Genomic DNA, 15,179 nt, shown 5'->3' with positions numbered 1-15,179 from the left:
AAGTGTAAAAATTTAAATCACTTTTGAAAGATTTTTCACACTTTAATATAATAATGTAAACACAAATATATATATATATGTATGTATGTATGTATGTATATATATATTTATATTTATTTTAATGTAAGCACGTATATATTTAACCACTAAAAGTTTCAAGTGCTTGATGAATCATCACTTTTACACTTGTCATGTGGTACCTCTTTTCCTTACTATCAGGCTAAGAGAGACACATCAATTTAAACCATATTTACAGTACAATTATTTTTTTCTATATTTAAAATCTCTCCTTATTTTTAAAGTTAAATCTTTACAAAATCATTGATTACATTTTATTACGTACTTAAAACTTTAAAAAATTCGGTACTTCTTATTTTTTTCTTATTCTAACGCACTTATATTTTTAAGAACTCCCACATTCAAAAAATGAAGCTGGCGGAAATACGGATGTTGCGTTGGATGTGTGGGCTGACTAGGGGGGATAGAGTTCGGAATGAGACTATCAGGGAGAAGGTTGGTGTGACTCCAGTGGAGAATAAGATGCGAGAAGTTCGATTGAGATGGTTCGGACACGTGATGAGGAGGGGCATGGATGCCCCGGTTCGTAGGTGTGAAAGGCTAGCTTTGGATGGTTTTAGGCGGGGTAGGTCGAAGAAGCACTGGGGAGAGGTGATTAGGCGGGACACGGAGCAGTTACAGCTCACTGAGGACATACCCTAGATAGGAAGATCTGGAGGACCCGAATTAGGGCAGAAGGCTAGGGTCAGTTTGGATCGCTAGTGTAGGGAATTACTTGGTGGGGGTATTATTCTTGTTATGATACCTTGTTTCATGTTTTATTACGAATCTGTTTACTTTTCTCTGTTTTCTATTACTTGTGGGTGTCGTATTTATGTTATGTCATCTTGTTCCATGCTTTACTATGAATTTGTTTAGTATTCCGTGTCTCGAGCCGGGGGTCTATCGGAAACAACCTTTTTACTTTTTTAGAGGTAGAGGTATGGACTGCGTACATCTTACCCTCCCAGACCTCACTATGTGGGAATACACTGGATTTGTTGTTGTTGCTAACGCTTTTATATTTATTTCTAAATTTTTCAAATCTTCTTAAAATTAAATTTAGTTGATCTATAATTCTTAAACTAATGAAAAAGAAATTAGTTATAAATAATTTTGATGACTTCTAATAAGGAGTGATTTTATCATAAAAATATTTAATCAATTTTTAACTCTTGAATATTAGAAAAAATTATGAAAAGATGATTTTGGCTAAATAAATTTTTTTAATAGAGACAAAAAATTCAAATAATATTTTTAAGGTATTTAACATTTTTAATATATTATAGAAGATTATAGATTATTGATTAAATACAAATTTTTCACCTGGACCCATAATTGAAGGTTACGTGGATACAGATAATAGGATGAGCATAATGGAAAATTGTAGGTCCCACAAGTTTGACACTTGCACTATTATTCTCGGCAAACAACTAATTATAATGAGTAATACATAATTAGCCCAGATGTTGTCTTAGTTTTTCAAAAAGATACCTAAACTTTACTTTCGATCTGTTACCCCACGATTCTTACTTAAAGCATTGTAAATACATTATTTTTTACAGAATTTCAGTCACAACAAAGTGAGTGAATACACGCACTAATCAGGTACTGCCACGTGTTAAATATATTTAATTTCATATTTTATTTATTTTTTAATAAATTTTTCCTTTTTATTTAATTTATCGCCACACCCCACCCCCTCCAGTAACCCCCCCACACCCCCGCGTACAGCAGCTCCCCTCCACCCCCACCCCACCCAACCCTCGTCCAGTTGCTGATTTCTCCATTCTTTTTGCTCTTTGGATTTCATTTCAATGGTTTCAGTTTCGTGTTTATGTTAATTTTGCAGTGCTTTCTAAGTTTGTTTTGATTTACGTATTTATTGATTGTTTAATGATGACATCAAAACTCCATTAAAATGGAGCTTTATAGCTTCTTAAGAGGATATACAACAACTATAAAAAGTAAAAATTAGAATTTAAAATAGACACAACAATCAAATATCAAGAAATAGATATTTTAAGAATGATTTTGTTGAGAAAAAATTGAGAAGAGAGAGAAATTTTTCTTTAAACTAAGCTATCAATGGAGGAAGAGGAGAAGAGGAAGAAGAGAATTGGGTTTGTTAAAGCGGAGAAGAAGAAAATTTTAAAATATTTGATAAATAATTACACGTGTGGCGGCTTTTGATTGAGTATTTAAGTCAACTTTGAACCATTCGCGTGTTTCCTGTTCGTGTTTATACGCATAGCTAAAATTTTGATCAAAATGGTGTATTTACAACAGTTTTAGTAAGAATCGTAGGGTAATAGGTCGGAAGTAAAGTTTAGATGTCTTTTTTAAAAACTCGGACATCATCAGGGGGTAATTATGTATTTACTCAATTATAATAGAACTTTTTTTTTAAACGTCATACGCTCTCAAATATTTTTGACAAGTTATTTTTAAATGAAGATTTAAGTAAAATTTTATTATGTGTTCAATCATGATACTTAGAAAAAATATTTAATTTTTTTTAAAAATATAATTTATATCATAAGTTCTAAATAATATTAAATATTAAAAATATTCATACTTTTATATTACCATTTTATAATGAAAATGTTCATGATAAAAATTAAATTCATAAATTATAAAATTTAACATACTTATAAATAATTTTATAGATCAGTGTACGAGCTATTAAAATTTTTTAACTCATAGAGAAGCATTCAAATTTTCTATTTACATTATTCTAAACAAGTTCTAGGCAATAATACCATTTTATATTTAACAAGGTTTATTAGTCACGTTGGTTTAGATAAATATTAGTTTGGTTTGATAGATGGTGGGATGTTTTTATAAAATATGAAAGTTTGGGATAATATTTAATTTTAAAAGTTTCTAAATAATGTAATTTGGCCCAAATACCTTTTTTTTTTTTTGAAAATTAGAATTATTTGTCAAATAATGACAAATTCTATGAGCAAACACTTTTTGTCATTTTTTTTTCAAAACGTATCTACGATCAAACGGATCCTAAATATACGTTGAGATAAAATCTGAATAAAATGACCTCGGAGACCCTTGTACTCGACTCAAGTTGTAATTTGAAGCCCCGTACTCATGGCTTTGTCAACTAGACACTTAGGGGTCGTTTAATAGGGTGTATAAGAATAGTACAAAATATGATGTATTGGTAATGCTTGCATTAGTGTTGCAGGTATTAGTTATGTTTGCATTAGTTATGACGAGTTAATTTCTTATGCAGTGTTTGATTTGTATGGTAAAATAACTTGCTTGCATATTTTTAAATTAAAAAAATATTTATAAAAATACGCTCCACAAATATATTGAAATTGGTGTGAAAAAAGTTTTAAGGAGCTATTGTGTTTTTACCCCTGTTAATATATGTATTAAAGTCCATAATTTTTTCATGTATTAGTTATGCATAACATAATTTACAATAGAGTGTGTAATTAATGCATTAGTTACACATAAATTGAAAAAGTATACCAAATAAGGTAATGATAATACACAAAACTAATACATGCATTATTTTTTGTAATACATTCTACCAAACGATTTCTTAAAGTTATTATTAAACACGTTATTTATTTTTTTTTGGTTTCCCAAGGTATCCTCACAGCCGACAGCTGTAAGACTAATCCTCCGTTCCTCTGTTAGTGTACTAAACGGTAGGGAACTGACCACAGAGTTTGTTCCATTCGCCAGAGGCGGGGATCAAACCCCCGACCTCTTGCTTAAGGGACATGGCGCTGAACCACCATGCCAACTCTAGTGGTTATTAAACACGTTATTTTAAATCCCTTTGACCATTGACTAAGCTTATATGATCAAATTTTAAAATAGAGAAAATACCCAATTACCTCCCTGAATTATACCCAAAAAGGTTATGACACACCTCAACTTAAAGGGGGGTCCTATTACCCCCTGAACTAATTAAAAGTGTAATTTTGACACCCTTAGTGTCTACGTGGCATACACATGTGTCTACGTGGACACTTCAGTATGTTGTGTCACGTAGGCACCACGTAGACACTAAAAATGTCAAAATTACACTTTTAATTAGTTCAGAAGTAATTGGTATTATCTCTTTAAAAATAACATATTTTAATAACTTTAAGTATCTAGTTATCTAGTTGATAAAGGCACGAATAGAACGGTTCAGATTATAATTTGAGTCAGATCTCTCAAAAACCTGAGTTGAAGTTAAAAGTTAGGCAAAAATTTAATTTGCATGCACATTTTTATCAATTTCAATCCAAATATTAGACTTATATACTTTGGGTACTGAAATTTCAATTTCAACACAACTTTTGTTTTTTCTTTAAACAGGACATACTATATATATATATATATATATATATATATATATATATGTTGTTAACGTGTTACGGGAAAGTTATATTTGGGCTGGCCACTGTATAAACACCGGCGATAGTACACACATTCCTAGTATTCACAACCCGACAATTATAATTAGTAGTATTAAACATAAGTTGGTCAGACATGTGTATTAAAACTTGTTGGGATACAACTGCACCTGTCCATTTTTACTTATTCATAATATTCAACAATACTTGTCCAATTTAAAAAGCTAATGAGTGATGTACTTATTTCTCTCTGTTTTATCCTTTGTATTAAATATTACTATAGTTTAAGAAGCCGTTTGGTAGGATGTGTTATTTTGATAATCCATGTATTAAAGTGTGATATTATATAATACATTGTTTGATAGTAAATTTAATTTGGAGAAATGTATAATTAATACATGGATTAGTTATACACCCTACATGGTATTATAGGGTATATAACTAATACACCTAATTTGACGGGATTAGTAATTCATGGATAAATATGAGTAAAGACAAAAAAATCCTCAAATTTTTTAATATTTTTTTCTAAATCTTTTTTCAATTTATTTAGTGTGAGTTACTTTTTTTCAATTTATCAAGATAATAATATCTCTCCAAATAATTTTAGTCATTAAGAAAATTACTCCACTAAGCTAAAAAATACTTATTGATCAAAATTCAAAAACAAATTGCATGATTGAGTAAAAGCTTTAATTTTGTAAATAGGATATTCACAAATAAAAATAGTTTTTCTACTTAACTTTAACACCTACAGAATACAATTTTATGTTAATAATAATTCAATTGTCTCATTCAAAAGTTACACGTACCTCCCTCTAATTTAAGAACACCACGAAGTGGAAACAACAAATAAATGATAAATAAATAAAGAAAAGATAGCAAAAAAAAAAAAAAAATCTCTTCCAAGTGAATGATTAAATATTAAAAAAATTCAAAGTTATTAGTAATATTAATGATTTTTTTATTTTAAAAAAATGATAAAGTTTACCAAAGAAAATACACAGAGTTATAATATGTCGAGAGTATTTTTATAAACAAATAATATTTTTTTTTTAAAATATAACAATACATATTGTTTTCAATACCTCAAATCAAACATTGCATAACATTAGTCTAGTATTAATAATCTCAACACTACCAATCCCAACTTTAATAATGGACCCTATTCAGTATTATCTTATACATTCTACCAAACGGTCCCTATATGTGTACCTATGAATAATCTTAGTTTGAGTACCCAAGCCAAGAAAGGTTAAAAAGAATTAGTCAAATCATGTTAAATTCAGTAATTCATGGATTTTTTTTTCTCAATATTATCGACTCCCTTTAAGGAAAGATGAGAAACAAACTAAATTTTAACGGAAAAGATATAAATATACCTCTAAATTATGATAACCAGTATATATATGTCTCTCATTATACTTTGAGTGCAGTCAAACCCTTGCCGTTAATGTTTAGGGACGTATATACCCCTGACCAGACTGACCTTAACGGCGGAACATGTGTCCAAGTCCTAATAGCTGACGTATTTTTAAAAATTTTATTTATCCTAAATTATTATATTTCCAAAATTAGACCCCACACCCGATCTGATCCTATGGGATATTCACGAAAATCTACTAACACTCACGCATCTCTCTCACTCCCTCACTTCGTTTTTGTCTAAGAAAAATCCTAATGAAATTTCTTCAAATCGTGATTTTAATTCATTGTAGAGTGACTAGAGATTCATGTATGTTTCTTCTCCCTCTCATGTACTCATTTTCTTTTTCAGAAAATTCGTTTTCTTATTCTAAAAAATCGTACAAGACTGGGTGAGATTTGTGAGTTCATCAGAACATCGAAGTTTCTAAAGAATCATTTTTTGAGTCTCATTTTAGGGGTTTGTTGTTTTTGATTATGTGGTTTGTGCTCCATCACCTAAATATTTTGCTTTTCTTTTTAATCTCACAAATTAGGTTTAAAACATGTCCGAAATTAGTTGCGATTGGTGAAATTGCTTGTCGTTTCATTTCAAAGACTGCATTGAACCCGGAAAGAAAATTTATAAGTGTCCTAAACCAAACGTATGTTTCATGAGCCGGTGTTAATTCATATAATTTCTAAGAAAAATCCTAATGAAGTTTCTTCAAAACGTGGTTTTAATTCATCGCGAAGTGACAAGAGATTCATGTATGTTTCTTCTCCCTTTCATTTATTTTTTGAAAAATTTGTTTTCTTATTCTAAAAAATCGTACTAGACTAGTTGCGACTTTTGAAACATCAAAGTTTCTAAAGAACTATTTTTTGGGTCCCATTTTAGGGTTTTGTTGTTTTTGATTCTGTGATTTGTGCCCCACCGCTTAAATATTTTACTTTCCTTTCCAATTTCACAAATTAGGTTTAAAACATATCCGAAATTACTTGCGATTGGTGAAATTGCTAGTTGTTTCATTTCAAAGACTGCATCGAACCCGGAAAGAAAATTTTATAAGTGTTCTAAACCAAAGGTATGTTTCATGAGCCGGTGTTAATTTGTATAATTTCTAAGAAAAACCCTAACGAAGTTTCTTCAAAATGTGGTGTTAATTCATCGTAGAGTGACTAGAGATTCATGTATGTTTCTTCTCCCTTTCATTTACTCCTTTTCTTTTTATGAAAATTCGTTTTCTTATTCTAAAAAATCGTACTAGACTGGGTGAGATTTTTGGAACATCAAAGTTTCTAAAGAATCATTTTTTGGGTCCTATTTTAGGGGTTTGTTGTTTTTGATTATGTGGTTTGTGCTCCCTCGTCTAGATATTTTGCTTTCCTTTCTAATTTCACAAATTAGGTTTAAAACACGTCCGAAATTAGTTGCGATTGATGAAATTGCTCGTTGTTTTATTTCAAAGACTACATCAAACCCGGAAAGAAAATTTTATAAGTGTCCTAAACCAAAGGTATGTTTCATGAATCGATGTTAATTTATTTAATTTCTAAGAAAAATCCTAATGAAATTTCTTCAAAACGTGATGTTAATTCATTGCGGAGTGACTAGAGATTCATGTATGCTTCTTCTCCCTTTCATTTTCTCCTTTTCTTTTCTTTTTTTAAAATTCGTTTTCTTATTCTAAAAAATCGTACTAGGCTGGGTGTGGTTTTTGAAACATCGAAGTTTCTTAAGAATCATTTTTTGGTTCCATTTTAAGGGTTTGTTGTTTTTAATTCCGTCGTTGGTGCTCCATCGCCTAAATATTTTGCTTTCCTTTCTAATTTCACAAATTAGGTTTAAAACATGTTTGAAATTAATTCATGATTGGTGAAATTGCTTGTTGTTTCACTTCGATGTTAATTTGTATAATTTCTAAAATTTAATTAATAAATGTACGACTTAACACTGGTGTGTGAAACATACCTTTAATTTAGGGCACTTATAAAATTTTCTTTCAGGTTTCGATGCAGTCTTTGAAGTGACGGAGGGAGTAGTATTTAGGGCCCAAAAAAATAATTGCCAACTATTTTGAAATGGAGGAAATAATATTTTATAATCAAATGCCTATTTAAAATATTAATAATTAAAATTAAATTTCTTAATAAATTAATAATATTAATTTAATAAAATAGAGTTTTAATAAATATATGTTTTTTAAAATATCCAAGTCTGAGCTAAGTAAAACGAGACGAGGAATAGCATATTTGTTACTAATAATTTTTTCTTGTCATCATCTTTACTTTTGAAAACAGAACAAGACCCCCCCGCCCCAAACAATTCTTGTCATGTTCAAATAAAAAATTTATTACAAGCAAAACGTGGGATCTTGTGTCTTTCACAATAAAATATCACCATGTTTATTAAGATATCTAAAAGATAAATTTGTAAGAAGGCAAGATGTCTCAGTTCCTCGTGGGAACATGTGTTACAACTTGTTTGTGAATATGACTTGGGACTTTTCTTCATTTGAATATCATGTTACGTGAATGCTCGTTGTTTTATAAATTTATGCATTCTATTAGTATATGATTAGCATGCTTTCTGTATCTGCTTCACATGCCACCACCTATTCATTTCTTATGACTAAAATTACAAGTTTAGAATTTTAATACTCATCATATACCAAAGTAAAACTTTTGCCCCAGTTTCATAAATTAAATGAAGGGAAAATCTTGGAGTAACTGATAATGAGTTGTAGCCCCTTGTAGGAATGTAAAGTAAGGTGGCGTATAATAGAACGTTGTGGTTTGGTAATGAAGAATTAGAGTCTCTTCATAAGTTTTAAATGAATGTATGGTTTTATTGACACTTTGAAGATGGTCAACATAGCATTATTAAAGTTAGCTAATATCTTTCAAGATCACCTCTATTTTTGGTTTTGTATTCAGTCCATTGTTTACCAATGATATACTTAATTTCTTTTCAGTTCCTTCGATACGAGTGATGTTTAAGAATGAGTTACAAGAGTACACACAAAAACTTGGTAAACAACTTCCAATGAAGGTTCTCCACATAAGCCTGAGTTTAGATTTTAGAACAACAGTATTTGTTGATGGAGTCGAATACCAACGAAAAGAGAAGCTGAGCAGGATTTTTTATTATCTGATTATTCAAATGATATTTATATAGGTTAAACTCTTTAAAATGTGGGATTTTGTAATTTTACTAAAAAGACAATTAATTGTACAATAAAACTCTTTTGTTACCCAAATGTACACCTCTAGAAATAAAGAGAAAAGGTAGTGTTATTGTACAAAATGATTCTCCTTCGTATTTCCCATGCAAAGTAAGTGTGTGTAGTTTGTACAAAGCCATAAAGGGGCTAATACTTCAAGACTCCATTTTTAGTTTCTAAAAGAATTGCATCTTCTGCAAATGGAGTTCTCCAAATTTACTCCCAGTATGACCCTTCTCATTCACCATTATTTTCTTGCACTTTTTGTATTCAATCATAATACTAATGGTATAATTTCTTTTGCAGTTCCCCCGGCACAAGTGATGTACAAGAATCAACTTCAAGAGTACCTACAAAAAAATGGCAAACAGCTCCCAACTTATATAACAGTTAATGAAGGTTTCACACATGCCCCAAAGTTCAGAACAAAGGTCTTGGTTGATGGATCCGAATATGAATCCAAGTCGACCTATCCAACAAAGAAACAATCTGAGCAGGCAGCAGCAAAATTAGCTTATGAAAGCATTCACAACAATGTTGATGCTAATGATTTTTCACTTATTTACAGGGTGCTCTTCACTTGTCCTTCTTTCTGAAACAGCTAAATATCTTTTGTCCGAAAAACTTATTTGAACTTTTGTTTTTTGTGTGTTGAAGGAACCCATGTTGTGCAAATCCATTATCTATGAATATGCTGTCAAGAAGAATCTGGATAGGCCAATATATAACGCTAGATATTCAGAAGGGCCAAGCACCGTTTATATTTGCCACTTGACTTTGGGAGGCAAAACTTACAAAGGTGAGTTAAGTGGGAGCAAGAAAATGGCAAAGCAAGCAGCTGCTCGAGCCGCAATTGAATCACTCTTAGGTATGTTCATTTACTGTTTTCTCTCTCTCAATGCTTAAAGATATATCATGTGCAAACGAACCCTGTCTAACCCCTTAAAATTTTTCAAGAAACTGATGCAGGAACTCTTTCCCAGATCATCATGTCCAAAAGCAAGTGTAATCTTGGTATACAAACCAAAAAGGATACTGGCACTGGTCAGAAAATGCCACCTGAATGCTCCGGTGAGAAAATACTGACTATAATTGACTTTTTTGTTTTTGAAAATTATACTTGTTGAGTTACATCTCATGTTGTATCGAATAGGCAATTTACAAGGCCAAAAAGCAAGCATTGAGGTAAAACACTCACCTTGCTGTTTGCAATATATATACAGTTTGATCTAGCCTTATAGATGAAGAAAAATGTTCAGCTGAGGAGTGCTCATTTATAAAATATTTCTTCATTTACAGAGAGCAGTTGTTTGCTTCAACACTGAAGGCATAGGTGGTAATTCAGGAGGTGGACCAAAGCGTAAAACTGGAACTAACAACTGGGAAAGGAACAAAAGGAGAAAATTCGGAAACTGATATTTGTACTTTATGTCCGTCTTATGATCTAGGTAGAGTACATTTGGTGACTATTGACTCATGAACTCTATTTTGCAAATATTCGAGCATCTCTGTATAACTTTGATGATACAGTAATTTCATTTGCTGCTACTCTCCATCTTAATTTTCTGCTTAATACTTTTTGATTGAATTAGAATAGAACACATTCACTGGTAAAACAAGGATTACAAAGAAAAAGAATATCATGAAAATAGATTCCAAGGAAAGAGGATAGCAACAGGTTTCTAAAATACCTATATTTATGCTATTCCAAATTTATGTAGATTTACCTGTATAACCTGCCTGTGTCCAACTGTATGGTGCATCAACAGTTTAGTATATTAAGCCTCTGGCCTCCAAATGCTCGAGAAATTCCACTGAAGGCTGTAGGGAGTTCTTTATGCTCACTGCCTCGGTCTGGTATTAATGCTATATGGTATCCCTCTCTCTCCAGTGTGTTAACGATCTTCTTGGATTGTACCTTTCATGGCTTGAGTGAAAATATACACGAAGAAGTGTTGTGTTGAACTTATACAAATGTTGAGATAGTGCCTAGTAATTGAATGCTGAGCGGAGATCCCAGAACTAGATAAATACATCTTGATTGTCTCTTGTTATATTGTAGAGTTGGTCTACCCCTGCATCACTTGCTTACTATCCCACCTTACTATGTCAGGATAAATTATCACTCCTCTGAGTGGAATGACAAAAGTGTCTGGAGCAGATAGCCGTTCACATCCATACCCAAAAACTTCCCATTGGATCCACTTAACTGATCAAAGTATTTTCTACCTTCAGGCAATGTGTCTTTTTCAACCATTCTGTTCAGCCTGTGGAATTGTAACTCCTTTCTTCCTGAAACTGAGTGTAACTAGTTTAGAAACTCAAAAACTACAGAACTGTGATATCACTGCTTTGAACAGAGTTACTATAAACATCTTAAGTGAATCTCACACGAACTATAGATCATACGAAGAGGAATCAAGGATGAAAGAAATTTTCTTACCATTTGCTCTCAGAACTCAGAAGGTCACCAGTACCAACTACAACTGATTTTGGTGATTATCTGGTCATTCAATACATGTGCTCATCGCCATATCTAGAAAAGATGTATATTACTTTTCTTGTGGCTGCAGTCTGCAGATGAGGTTAACTTAGGGCCAAGATAATCTTAGATGTCATAAGTTCTGGTAGTAAGCAAATTTTGAGGAGAGTTTCACCATCATTACCGCTTAACTAGTGGGGCTCAAGGAAGCAGGAAATCAGTCAGTGAGCTTAGTGTAGAGCAGATTTATGGTTTATAATACCCAACAAACAGTCACTGTCATGCATTTGGGCCAGACAGGTAGACTGAGCCAGTCGAGAAACTCTCGAAGAGAATAGAGGACCAAAGTACTCCTGAAGTGATATTGACTTACTTTAGAGGCACAACTGCTAAACCCCTCGCACAAATTAAGCCGACTCTATTCTGACTAACGACTATCAGATCTGATAAACTTAAGTAAAGTATTACTCCTACTTTGTTCTATGGTGCTTTAAGTGCAAGGATTATGGGCTATATCTCAGCATATCTCCTTTTTTAACAACGTCTACGAGGAGATCACAGATTATACGCACCGAATTCACCAAACACCGAGAAAGGGGTTATCCACTTATCCCTCTTCTGTGCTGATGCTTCTGATAAAAGTTTTTCATCTATCCTGGATAGAGGAAGAACTAAAAGCAAGTGTTTCTGCTTTTCTTCCCTGTATACAATAACTAGAGGAAATCCTCAACAGCTATGGAGATGGCCAGCACAATAGCTAAATATTACAGCGGCTGAGATCTAATTGGTAACTTTCACACTCTAGTACTACCAATAGTCTCCACAGGTACAAACACCTTCACTGAAGTGATGAAAACGGTTACTGTCCCGAACAATAATCAATCTACCCACAATCTTTGATATGAGTTTGATTGCAGTATGACAATCTCCACAAACCCTTAAATTTTTCATCACCCGAATTGGTCTCCCAGATGGTACATTTAGAATTGCAAAGGCAACGGCTAATTTTTCACTATGATACTTGAGCATGTGCGATTTCTCCTCTTCATCCACATCATGCAGGACCAATTTCGTGGCAGAGACATAACCCTCCAGCTTCATAAGTAATTCTAACTCTTCCAAGAAAGCATATATCCTCTTGCTGTCTGGATGCATGGTATCCCCAACTGAAAAAAGATGTATCTGATTTTGCACCTCAACCCAGCTGTAACCAGGCATTTTCCTTACACCTGTATCCCTCATTTTTAATCTCATCTTGCTAACATCACGCCATCTGCCAGAAGAGGCATATAAATTTGAGAGAAGGACATACATCCCTGCATTCCAAGGCTCTAATCTGAAAATCATTTCAGCAGCCTTTTCTCCTAATTCAGTGTTTCCGTGAATCCTACTTGCCCCTAGGAGAGCACCCCAAGTTGCAGCATCTGGCTCACAAGGCATCTCCTTCATTAGATTTTGAGCATCCTCCAGTCGCCCAGCTCGACCCAGAAGGTCAATCATGCAAGTATAGTGCCTGGGATTTGTAGCTATTCCATAATCTCGACCCATCGAGTAAAAGTGTTCCATGCCCTTGTCAACCAAGCCAGTATGGCCACAAGCAGATAATACACCAACCTATAGAAAAGCAAATGAAAAATGAAACCTAAATAACTGTATATTTATAAAAGATGAACGCACATAAGAGGGAAGTACTGAGAATACACAGACTAAGTCAAAACCCTATATCAAATGATGGTTGGTCTCTGTAGTGTATAACTCCATGGCTGCTCAACAAGAAATAATGGAAAGCACAGAGGAAAGACACAATGTATGGGAGCAATCTTTACATACAATTGCATTAGCAATTAGAGATAAAGTAGTTTTGAATGGATCCATTAAAGCAAAAGCAGTTTTACAACAACCTTGAATAATTAAAAATGTATCTACATTTACCATGGTAACATCGTCAGGTCTGATACCCGCTTCTTTCATTGATTCGAATTGTCTAAGAGCTTGTTTGCCAAAACCATGCCTTGCATAACCGATGATCATTGTGTTCCAAGAGACAGCATCCTTTTCCGCTATTTCCTCGAACACGTCATATGCCTCGTCAATACTTCCACACTTACAGTACATTGATAGGAGTGCATTTCCAACATAGCACCCGGTATGATATCCAGCCTTGATAAGTCTTCCATGTATTTGCTTTCCAAACTCGAATGCAGCAACATCAGCAGATGTACTCAAAACGCAAGTAAATGCCGACCTATTTATCCTCCCACCATCTCTCTTCATTTGAACAAACATGCGCAATGCCTCCTCACTATCGCCACATTGAGCATACCCAGCAATAATTGCTGCCCAAGAGATGCAATCACGATTAGGCATACGATCAAACAAATTTCTAGCATGAGTTATATCTCCATTTTGAGCATAACCTGTTATCATTGTATTCCAAGAGCTGATGTTTTTACAAGGCATTGCCCCAAATAATTCCCTCGCCAAGTCCATCCTTTTAGACTGCACATATCCTGCAATCATTGCATTCCATGAAACCTCATTCTTCTCTGGCATCTCATTGAAGATCCTCCTGGCCTCATCTACCATCCGATTCTGTACATAACCAGAAAGCACCGAAGTCCATGTAAACACATCTTTAATAGGGGACTCATCGAATAACTTCCTCGCTTCCTCCAAATCATCATTCTGGGCATAACAAGAAATTATTGTGTTCCACGAGACCTGATCCTTCACCGGCATTCTATCAAAAATAATTCTTGCCTCAGCCAACATCCTCTTTTTCAAATACCCACCCAACAAGCAATTCCAAGAAACCAACGGCCAATCATCTTTCGACCCAAACAATTTCCTCGCTTCCTCAATCCTCCCATTCTGAACATACATAGCGAGAAGTCCATTCCAAGAGATCTCATTCTTCACAGGAATCATCTGAAAGATCCTTCTAGCATCATCAACATACCCATTCTGTGCATACCCAGAAAGCATCGCGTTCCACGACACTACATCTTTAACAGGCATTTGATCAAACAAAATCCTAGCTGCCCCAAAATTCTTATTCTTGATATACCCACTAAGCATAATGTTCCAAGATACCAAGTCTCTTTGAGGCATTTCATCAAACACCTTCTGAGCGAGATCCAATTTGCCATTCAACAAGTACCCAGAAATCATTGCGTTCCAGGATACACATGACTTGACAGGCATGGAGTTGAATAACCTCAAAGCGGAATCTAATTCTCCTTCCCGCATGTATTGAGTGACGGACCTGTTCCATTGCACTATATCTGAGCTACTGACTTTTGACGCCTTCGCCGGTGGTTTACCTCCGGGCAATTTGGGATGCTTACTGCGTGGCAATTCTGCTTTGAAATTGCTCGCCGGTTCGTTAACCATCAAACGTGAACAAGTGGTGTGCAATCTTCTGAAAGGCATTGTTCTGGAAATGGTGTAAACATTCAGACCGTTATATTCAAATTGTCAAAACACCAATTTGATTTGGCGGGAGGTAACAGCTGATGGGCCCCCGAGATCAAACCACTTGACGGGTCATGAGTGATAGTTCCTATCATGGCTCCTAAAACTAATTTCAACTAAATAGCCATTACAATTTAATTTCCTCTAATCAGCCAC

At 33.7% G+C, this 15,179-nt stretch overlaps 2 protein-coding genes across 7 annotated transcripts; one reads left to right on the top strand and one right to left on the bottom strand.

Moving 5' to 3' along the window:
* Window positions 1-1,557: 1,557 nt before the first annotated feature.
* Window positions 1,558-10,628, top strand: LOC107864791 (double-stranded RNA-binding protein 4). Of its 5 annotated transcripts, none has more exons than XM_047410026.1 (6): window positions 1,558-1,665; window positions 9,374-9,636; window positions 9,725-9,935; window positions 10,025-10,138; window positions 10,221-10,252; window positions 10,367-10,628. In XM_047410026.1, exons 2-6 carry the CDS (start codon window positions 9,391-9,393, stop codon window positions 10,481-10,483), a joined length of 720 nt encoding a protein of 239 aa, XP_047265982.1. In that variant the 5' UTR covers window positions 1,558-1,665; window positions 9,374-9,390; the 3' UTR covers window positions 10,484-10,628. The 5 variants fall into 5 exon arrangements, with proteins under 5 accessions (XP_047265982.1, XP_047265979.1, XP_047265980.1 ...); XM_047410023.1 differs by lacking the exon at window positions 1,558-1,665 and adding an exon at window positions 6,035-6,171; XM_047410024.1 differs by lacking the exon at window positions 1,558-1,665 and adding an exon at window positions 6,796-6,928.
* On the bottom strand, window positions 9,069-15,150 carry LOC107862207 (pentatricopeptide repeat-containing protein At4g02750). Of its 2 annotated transcripts, none has more exons than XM_016707698.2 (4): window positions 13,482-15,150; window positions 11,511-13,163; window positions 10,795-11,359; window positions 9,069-9,417 (listed from the first exon to the last, which is right to left on the bottom strand). In XM_016707698.2, exons 1-2 carry the CDS (start codon window positions 14,979-14,981, stop codon window positions 12,357-12,359), a joined length of 2,307 nt encoding a protein of 768 aa, XP_016563184.1. In that variant the 5' UTR covers window positions 14,982-15,150; the 3' UTR covers window positions 9,069-9,417; window positions 10,795-11,359; window positions 11,511-12,356. The 2 variants fall into 2 exon arrangements, with proteins under 2 accessions (XP_016563184.1, XP_016563183.1); XM_016707697.2 differs by having other exon boundaries at window positions 9,286-9,417; window positions 10,795-11,365.
* Window positions 15,151-15,179: the final 29 nt, after the last annotated feature.

Source organism: Capsicum annuum, chromosome 3 (assembly GCF_002878395.1).
Source record: "Capsicum annuum cultivar UCD-10X-F1 chromosome 3, UCD10Xv1.1, whole genome shotgun sequence".
In the NCBI taxonomy this organism is placed as follows: Eukaryota; Viridiplantae; Streptophyta; class Magnoliopsida; order Solanales; family Solanaceae; genus Capsicum; species Capsicum annuum.
This window is presented reverse-complemented; position numbering and strand designations above follow the sequence as displayed.